At 37.2% G+C, this 10,246-nt stretch overlaps 1 protein-coding gene across 1 annotated transcript in view; it reads left to right on the forward strand.

Annotated features, from left to right (window-relative positions):
- The window catches only part of Ly75 (lymphocyte antigen 75), a 162,539-nt gene that overhangs the window by 66,604 nt on the left and 85,689 nt on the right, over positions 1-10,246 (forward strand). Inside the window, exons 14-21 of the mRNA XM_023713793.1 lie at positions 28-59; positions 943-978; positions 1,851-2,026; positions 2,664-2,731; positions 3,238-3,317; positions 4,553-4,692; positions 7,702-7,807; positions 8,206-8,366. Of these exons, the coding sequence (XP_023569561.1) occupies positions 28-59; positions 943-978; positions 1,851-2,026; positions 2,664-2,731; positions 3,238-3,317; positions 4,553-4,692; positions 7,702-7,807; positions 8,206-8,366 (799 nt within the window). The remainder of the gene's footprint in view (positions 1-27; positions 60-942; positions 979-1,850; positions 2,027-2,663; positions 2,732-3,237; positions 3,318-4,552; positions 4,693-7,701; positions 7,808-8,205; positions 8,367-10,246) is intronic.

Consider the following 10,246-nt stretch of genomic DNA (forward strand, 5'->3'; position numbering starts at 1 on the left):
ACAGTCTTTTGACGCTTTTGGCCTCAGTGCCAAGGCAAAATTAGTGACAGTATTTTCTGGTAATTGTTTAGATCAAGCAAATTATGTCTTTGACTTGAAATCATTTTGACTTTTAGCAGGATAAAAAGCAAGAGGTAAGAAACTAACTGCCTGTGTCAACTGCTCTGTGCCTGGCACTGTCTAGATACTTCCTTGGAGGTGACTGTGTGACCTTCAGACTCTTTATGAATAGAGTCCCATTTTTACAGAGCAGGTAATTGAGACTCAAGGAATTGTGCAGTTCCTCCAAAGTGCCACAGCAGCAAAGAATAGGAGGCATTTGGACGAGAACCATACACTTGCTAAGCCATAATTTTATGTTGCATACCATATTTCTCACGTCCATCCAGAAAACATGAGTGACTTTTACTATTTTCCTTCCAGTTTTATTTCACCTTCTCAAAAGTTTCAATACTTTTGGCTCATGGTGTACTTTTTTCCAATAGTATTTTTGAAGTCTACCACCCTAGGGATACAGAACTCAAATTCCATTGGGTGAAAAAGTGGTTCCTGAACAATCCCATCCCACAGTGATGATTACCTTGCCACATACCCCTTAGTGCTTCTACATAATCTACGCAATAATCACCACTGACTTACTTTCACTTCCTGTTTATTAAGTAATCTTCATACATCTAGTCCTGCTTTGGGACTTCTATAATAAAAAGCAAATGCCAATCATATTTAATATTTAGTAGGTTTGCCTTTTGGATTGCACTGGAGCATTCACATAAGTCCTATAAAATTCTGCTCAGGTGGTCATAACCTGAAATGTTTTGGTCACAAACTGATAAATCTGCACAGTACTGAGAGCCCTTATGCCACATTGAAGGCCCTGCCTATAGTGTACCATAATCTGTAAGTGGAAACTAAACTAAAAGACATATTTTCTTCCTTCTCTAGGCAGTACTCCAAAAACACCAGACTGGTACAATCCAGGTGAGTCATGAAAACTGAAATCCAACCAAACTGACTTTTATCTTTTGGGGTAATGTTCATAGCTAATTATTTAAGTGCCAGTTTCTTCTACATCACATTTTCAAGCAAAAGAAGACATCTCCAGGCAGGGCAGGTATCTGGATGGTGTGGGAGGAGGAAATGAATCTGCATTTTCCTTCTTTATGAAAACAGGACAATAGCAGAGTTACTGGCTTGGGAATCCTCAGTTTCCTTAATCAGCCCTGCATCAGCCAGAGAGAACTACCAATAGTAATCTAGGTGGGTTACTGTATTAGTCAGCTTGCTGTTACTACAACAAAGTATCTGAGATAATTCAATTAAAAGAGGAAAAGGTAACTGGGTAGAGTGGCATATGCTTGTAATCCTAGCAATCAGAATGCTAAGGCACAAGGATCATGAATGTGAGGCCAGCCTCATCAACTTAGTAAGACTGTCTCAAAAGAAAATTTATTTTGGTTCATAGTTTCACAGTTTTGAAAATTTCAGGCCATCATCTGTTGTCTGTCCTGACTTGGGGCCATCACACTGGCAGGGGTGGTACAAACTGCTTACAAACTGCTTACCTCATGACAGCTGAGATGCAAAAGAGAGAAAAAGAAAGAACCATGGTCCCAATACCCCTTTCAAGGTCATGCTTCCGTTGAACCAAAAGACTTCTGAGTAGGCGCAACCTCTTAAAGGTTTTGCCATGTCTCAGTAACATCTTTAACATACTCGCCTCTTTGAGTAAGAGGGGACCCTTACCCAAAGGTGAACAGCCACTCTGTAAATGACTTTGGACATTACTCCAAGCTTCAAGGGTACAGTTTGGTTGGCACAATCCTAAGTCTGATCTTCTTTCTTTTCTTTAGAGCGTGCTGGTATTCATGGACCTCCAGTTATAATCGAAGGAAGTGAATATTGGTTTGTTGCTGATCCTCACTTAAATTATGAAGAAGCAGTCCTGTACTGTGCTAGCAATCACAGCTTTCTTGCTACTGTGACGTCTTTTACAGGACTAAAGGCCATCAAGAACAAAATAGCAAATGTAATTTAAAAGAATACACTTTAAAGTATATTTTTATTTTTATTTTTACTCCATTAAAAATATTTTCAAAATCTACAAAAGTATATTTGCCTCACAACATTTAAGTTCACTATTTCATATTAGAGAAGTGAAATAGAATTGTTTGTTTTACAATGTACAAGATTAACAATAAATGTCAATTTGTGAGATAAGCATAAGTAAGTCATGTATATAGTCCAAATTCCCTCTTATGTTTTTTACTAAAAGTTAACTTCATAGTTAAATTTCTGTTCCTACTAGAAGAAAGTTTATAAAACAGCTTTTGGGAAGAAAAATTTAAAATAATGTTTAAAAATATTTAAGTTGTAATTACTTACAAAAGGCACTTTAAGCCTGACCCATGTATCTGTCTGATTAATATACACTTGTAATCACAGCAACCACCTTTCCTCTCCCCCAAATAAGGCCTGTGAATATACAAAATAGGGCCCATCAAATTACTTCTTTGGTGAAAAGTCCGGGTTTATGTAATTTTGAGTCCAAATGATGGACTGTCTGGGAATTTTAGTGACTTATGGTTATAACAATATAGAATATTTAAATCAAAACTCTTCAGGGAAATTCACATTTAAGGATGGGTGTTTGCTTTGTCTTTCAGATATCTGATGTGGAACAGAAGTGGTGGCTGAGAACTAGTGATAAGCCAATAGATCGTCATTTTATGTAGTACGTAATGCCACAGATCCTGCCTTTGTAACTATCACAGCAGGGAGCCTCAGATTCCTCTTGACCTTTTATCAACAGTTTTGAACATTAATCCATAAACTGCTTAGAGACACAAAGTCTCTTTGCATGTTAGGGAAAAATGGTAGAGACTAATGGTATTGACATTAAATTTAGAGTAAAATAACATCATTACAGAGGCTGGGGAGATAGCTCAGTGGTCTGAGTGCCTGCCTGGCAAGCTCAAGGACCTAGGTTCGGGATACTGCATGCTGTGCAGGCCCTGCACTGAGCTGGCCACTGAAAATGGGTATGGTGGCACACACCTATAATCCCATTGCTGGGGAGGCTGAAACAGGAGGATCACTATGAGTTTGAACTGTGTAGTAAAACCCTGTACCAAAGCAATCAAGCAAAATATTTAAAAAAAATTTTAAATAACATCATTACAAAACAAAATGAAATATCTAATTAGTTATGAAGTGTCCCATCTCTCTCCTTAATTTTAGCTCACGACATCCATGGCATCACTTTCCTACGACATTTGGGGAAAAATGCTTGCACATGTCTGCCAAGACTTGGCTTATTGGTAAGATTAAGTATGAACTTTTTAACATCCATCATGTTATATGTGAATCTCAGATTCAATTACTATCTTAATCTTATTTTCCTCTTGATTATATGTGTGGTAGCTTTACCTTACTCTAATTTATTATTAATGACAATAGCTCAAATTCCAAATGCAAATAAAGGCACTTTCAATATGAGTATTTTAACTCCCTTTATCCTGAAGCAGCTATTTAGCAATAAACTTATCACTTTCATAATTGGTAAGCAGATGAATAGTTTACAAAGGTGAATGAACAATAGTTCTAAAATAAAGATTACTTTCCCCTCATTAGACTTCTCTTGCATTTCTCTATTTCTTGCCACCACCCTTTGGGGTGGTTGTTCTAGGTTTTGTCTTTTGCTTTGTTGTGTTGTGCTGCAAATGGAACCCGCGGCCTACTCCCTTAGATCATCCCCAGATTGTAAATTTATTTTTTATTTTATTTTAAGACTGGTTGCTGGACTGGCAAGCTAGCTCAGCAGACTAAAGTGCCTGCTTAGGAAAGCTTAGGCAAGCTCAAGGATGGCAGTTCAATCCCCAGCACCACATGACATGACAGCCCTGCCCCCAGGGCAGGCTGAGCTGTCCACAGAGTCCAGGCGTAGTGGCCTACACCTGTAATCCCAGCACTGGGGAGGCTGAAATCAGGAGGATCACTATGAGTCTGAGCTATGTAGTGAGGCCCTGTAACAACCAAATACATTTAAAAATTAAAACTTAAAAAAAAAAGATGCTGTTGCTAAGTTGCTAAATTGCCCAGGCTGAGCTGTAATTTGTGATTCTCCTGCTTTGGCCTCACAGAGCGCTGCATTTGCCAGCATGAACAACCACACAAGCATGCCATCACTCTCTGGAGGATGTGGGAATTACACCAAATGTGTGGTTTTTGATACAGCAATAATTTGTGTGCTCTAACCTATTGATATGATTACTAATAGATGATGGATCTGATTAATATACATATAATTAATATAGATAGTTATGATTAATAACAGAAGATTAATATGGTTAATAGTAGAAGATTTAAAGTCTTTCTCTAGGAATATAACTCAGCGATAGAGCAGGTATTGCGCATGTCTAGGCCCTGGGTTCAATCTCCAGCAACAACAACAACAAAATTAAAAAGAGCATTCTCTACCAATAGATTACTTTTAAAATGTATTAAATGAAAATCCTCACCATTGCAATCCTGTTTTTTTTTTTTTCATTCTCAGACTTAAACAAACCAACAGACTGCAGAACCAAGTTGCCCTTCATCTGTGAAAAATACAATGTTTCTTCCTTAGAGAAATATAGTCCAAGTTCTTCAGCTAAAGTACAGTGTTCTGAGCCTTGGATTTCTTTTCAGAATAAGGTAAAAAGAGAATTGCTACAGTGCGTGGTCATAGGTTGGTTGGCCTATGAAGGACAGCTCATCAGATAACTTCACTAAGCTAGCCTCTGCCTATAACAGTATACCATCTACTCTGTTTTCAGAAAACACAGTGGTATCAAGAGTTAACACTCCATGAGCCAGCGAGTCTAAGCCAGTGGTCTAAGTGCTTGCTTGGCAAGCATAGGTATCCAAGTTCGATTCCTGGCACTACATGCAGCTCCAGCTCCGCCCCGGGCATGCTGAGCTGGCCACTGAGTCTGGGCATGGTGGCGCATAGCTGTAATCCCAATGCTGGGGAGGCTGAAAACAAGAGGATCACTAGTAGTCCAAGCTGTGTAGCAAGACCCTGTACCAAATACATAATTTTTTTAAAGAAAGAGTTAACACATCAGATAGTCATAACTATCGGCCCTTCAAAATACAGCATTTCCATTCTGTGGCTGATAGCTTAAATTGCTGAAGACCATCAGTCAATGGGTAAAATACAATAAATAGCTATACTATCACTATGGCATGCAGCAAATTGTAATTTCTGGCTGCTGCTTTCTTTTCCCCCTCTAGGCCAGCATCCAAGCAGCATCTGCCAATCAAATTAGATCAGTGTTTCCCAAACTACTCTTCAGAGACTACAAATATACTATAAAATAGTAATCATTGATTTGGCCTCCAAATGAAAATTTTATGATTACATGGGTTTGAGAAATATTACATATTATATATGTCTCTTGGAGTAATATAATCTATACATATGTTTATCTCTAAGGAAATGTATTTGGCTGCTGAAAAGAAATTGCCATAGTATGTTAAAACACGTATTCTTTCCCATAAAATAAATTCAAAGGTAAGTAGGTTGAGTTCATATGGAAACTCCATAAAGTTTTCAAATTAAGTTCTTTTGTTTTTCTGCCCTGCCATCCTTTACTTCCACATTCTTCTCCCACAGGAATTTTCTAGAAGCTACTCAATGATTTTGCCTGTATCTTTTTAGCAAGTCTAGTCTGTAACAAAGCTGGAAAAAAATTTGTAGGATGTTTCAAAGAATACAATTTGAGGTGTACTACTCTACATTTTTGTGATCATAATGTAAAAAGAAAAAGGAAAGAACATATTTGACAGCTCAAAACATTTGTAGTAATTCAGGGGTGCATTTTGACTTTCAAAAATTAAGACAGTCTCTTTAATTCCCAAAGTACTAAGACTTTGTTAATTTGCATAGTTAATACAAAGTTGAACTAAAATAGCCTGCCAAGAAAAAGAACAATGCTTTCAAGATGTGCTTCTTGTTTTTGAATACTGGAAATCAAACTTAGGCCCTTGCACTTGCCAGGCAGGCACTTGTACTGCTAAGCTATATTTCCAGAAGGATGTGCTTCTTGATATGGGTGTTAAAAGAGTGATATCAGAACTTCCATAATGATATAAGGGAAACATAACTTCAGTTAGATGGCTGATAGTCAAGTTTATGTTCTCTAAAAATAAAAAAATTAATTCTAGGAACAGTGGAGGTTAAGCATAGGAAGATGTTTATTAAGAGGATAGAAAGCTTCTGTCAGAGGAACAGAAACAGGCCCAAATGGGTTGCCCAGGACCCCACTTCATAGGGAAGTTTTATAGAGCAGTACTTAGATGTGTACAACATGGGTTATAGCTATGATTAACCAATAAGGATACAAATATATTTGCTTAAGCAATAATGATCCAGTGGGGAAACAAGTCCCAAGAGTGAATGGAGAAAACAAAGACTTTTTCTAGGTTCAGAGGTCTTGGTCATTCATGAGGATGACTTATATCTATCTAGGCCTCACTAAGCCTGGTGTTTGTCCTCTGAGGAAGTATCTAAGCCCGGTCATTTTGTCTTTATCTTGAAGCCTAGTCTCTAATAGATGTGTCTCTGTTCACAGTTGAGATGTGTTTCACCTCTGCCCTGGCTCTCCCGAGGGTCTGTGTGGCTGCCTACAATATTTCTGCCTAGCTTAGCTGTCTGTAATATAGGGATATGATGATTGAAAGCACATACATACTTTGCTATCAGATGGAAGAGGCTAAATGTTGAGTTTACCACTTATGGTTCAACTTACTTAATTTTCCCATGTCTCAGTTTTCCCATTTGTTGTGAGAATTAAATTAGATAGTTCTATAAAACCTGTTCTCAAGGGCCAGTGAGATAGCTCAGTGGACTAAGCACCTCATTAGGTAAGTACAGAGGTCGGGATTCGATCCCTGACACCATATGGCATGCCGGCTACCCAGACTGGGTGTGGTGGTGCATGCCTGTAATCCCAACACTGGGGAGGCTGAAAACAGGAGGATCACTATAAATCCAAGCTGCATAATGTACCCTGTACCAAATACAAAAAAAAAAAAAAAATCTTGTCTCCTTGTCTCAGTTACTTTTCTCTCATTGCTGGGACAAAATATCTGATACCCAAAATTAAGACAGTAAAGGTTTATTTGACTCACAGTTTGTGGAGGTTTCTGTTCATAATCAGCTGGCTCCAAGGCAGAGTGGCACATGGCAGAAGGCAGCTGTTCATTGCAGCAGAAAACAGCAAAACAAAGAAGCAAAGAGGCAGGAGCAGTGGCAGCAGCAAGCCTCTCTCCCTTCTTATATTGCACTCAGGCTATTTGCCTGGTGCTGCACATAGCACTCACACCCAGCATTGGATCATTAATTAATCACAAACTCTAGAAACCTGCCCCAGTGACTACATCAGGCTTTGAGGGGACAATTATACACAAACCATAACAAACCTGCTTATTACATACAAAGTACTAGATAAATGAGATATTTTTAAAATATGCAATGATGTGAAGACCACTCTTCAGTTGTTTACACTGAGAGTGTAAATCTGAATTCTTATGGTACTACTTTGTAAATTTCCATATCTTATACACCATTAGCAGTCCTCAAAAAGATGAAACGTTTATTTTCTGTGTGAGCTTTCTTGTGTCTGGAACCTTATGCTTCATGTGTGTCTTTGTTTGCAGTGCTTTCTGAAGATCACATCTAAATCTCTTACATTTTCTCAAGCAAATGAGCTCTGTAACTCCTATGGTGGGACTCTTCCTTCAGTATTGAGCCAGAGTGAACAAGGTACTGAGTTGTTTAAAAAGCATCTCTTATTCTTTTTTTTTTTTTTTTTTTTTTTCTTTTTTTGGCGGAACCGGGGATTGAACTCAGGCCTTTGTGGTTGCCAGGGAAGTGCTTATTCCACTGAGCCATCTCCCCGGCCCCTTCTTATTCTGATCTGAAAATCCAAGTTAGCTTTGGGAAACTATATAGAATTTACATAAAAAATACTCTGATTGAACTATATTTTTACAGATCAAATAACTAAGAAAAAGAGGGTAGGTGAATGGCTCAGAGCATATTCTTAGCATATATAAAGCACTAGGCTTAATTCTCCATATGGAAATAAAAGATATTCATTGACTTTTTAGTACTTATTTCATTTCAATAAATCAAATTCTGTTTAAAAATGTTTGTGACAGATTTTATTACATCCTTGCTCCCAAGTATGGAAGCTGATTTATGGATTGGCCTGCGATGGACTGCCTATGAAAAGATAGGCAAATGGACGGATAATAGAGAGCTGACATACAGGAACTTTCACCCATTGCTGCTCGGTTGGAGGCTGAGAATGCCAGAAAATGTAAGTTTTTTTTAATCAAAAATCTAAATAACTCCATAAAATGCCCAGGTTATGAAATACCATAAGTTACTGGATTAGAACAATGGCTTATTGTTTAATGTTGTTTATATTATATTAAATTTGCCAGAACAGGCAAATTTATACAGAGAGAAAGTAGATTTGTGGTTGCTAGAAGCTAGAGATAATGGAAAGGTAGGGGGTAACAGCCATGGGATATGAAGCTTCTTCTTAGAGTGCTGAGAATGTCCCAAAATTGAGCCCGGGCTGGGACACCAGCTTTCAGCAGCTGGGACACCAGCTCAGGAGGAAGGTGTGTCATCATGAGGCTCTTTATAATAAAGATTTTTCACTTGAAAATAAAACTGCTTGGGGTAATGATTGTGTAAAAATAGTACACCGTATACTATGAAGGGCACAGTAGGTACATTTCATTTTATATGAATTATAGCTTAGTAAAGCTGTTATAAAAGAAAAAACATTTTGTAACTTCGGCTTTTATGTAGATGACCTAGTTTTTCACAGTAGTATCAGATTCTGCAGTGCTTATTTCCCAACTACGTAAAATGATCATATAGTACATTGTGTAAGGAAGCATAGATATTTTATTTAGCATTTGGTGAATGTTGGTGGTCAACCCTATCCCATAAGGCAAAAAGACAAAACCAATGATTTCTCATGAAGAAGCCACAACATAATTTCTAGCTGCTGTTTTTCTCAGTGGGAAACTGAAAAAGGGAAGACATTATGTTGACAGTAGTTTTGCTGGCACCACGATATTGTTGTCTACTACTCTGTCCGTACTACTTTCTGAATGCAGATCACCTTTCACACCAAAGACTGGATTAGGCAAGATATCATGTCTGCATCTTGTACTCTGAATAACTATTATGAAGACAACAATATGCAATGTATTAATTATTGTAACTGTCCTACTAACCTGTTTTGAAACTGTCTCATTGCTATTTCTTTCTCGTTAAAATTCATATAAAAAGGGCTGGGGAAATGGCTCAGTAAAATAAGTGCTTCCCTGGCAAGAGCAAGGACCTGAGTTCAATCCTCAGTTCTGAAAAAAAAATTAATATAAAAAGAAATGAACAGAAAAATACAAAGACTTAAGAATTAATATAAAACTCACATTTCAAAAAATATCCTAGATATTAATCAGGTGAAGTTACTATCACTATCCAACTTTACTTGAGGTTAATACAGGTGGCAAAGGAAATACTATGTTTTATCTATCATTGTACAAAAGTAAATACGAAAAGAAGACTTGCTGATGATAAAAAACGTGGAACTTTCAAGAGAATAAACACTTACATACGCACATTAAATGTGAGCCTTGATTCCATTTAACCTAGGACAGTAGCTATTCAACTTTTCACCATAACCAGTATTAAGACATATATTTAAATTACCATCCATTATGTTGCCTTAGATGTAATAATGCAACGACAGTTTCAGGAAATAATACCTACCTTCGAAGTTTGACATCCTCATATTTTCATTCTAGTCTACTCTACTCTAGTGTATTCTATTCTTCTATTCTATTCTATTCTATTCTATTCTATTCTATTCTATTCTATTCTATTCTATTCTATTCTATTCCATGCTCCTATCCTATCCTATCCTATTTTATCCTATGCTATTCTATTTCATTATCATAAATGTCAGCCAAGATAGGCTAAACTGATTTCTTTTTTTTCCATAATTTTATTGAGAAACAAATAGCAATGAGACAGCTTCAAACCAAATTGGTAGGACAGTTTCAATAATTAACACACTGCATACATTCTTCCTAGTGGTTAATTGCTGTACAAGATGCGGGCATAATATCCTATTTAGAAATACCACTAGAACAAATCCCTCTATTCATTAAGAGA

Source organism: Octodon degus, unplaced genomic scaffold (assembly GCF_000260255.1).
Source record: "Octodon degus isolate 3935 unplaced genomic scaffold, OctDeg1.0 scaffold00032, whole genome shotgun sequence".
NCBI classification, from domain to species: Eukaryota; Metazoa; Chordata; class Mammalia; order Rodentia; family Octodontidae; genus Octodon; species Octodon degus.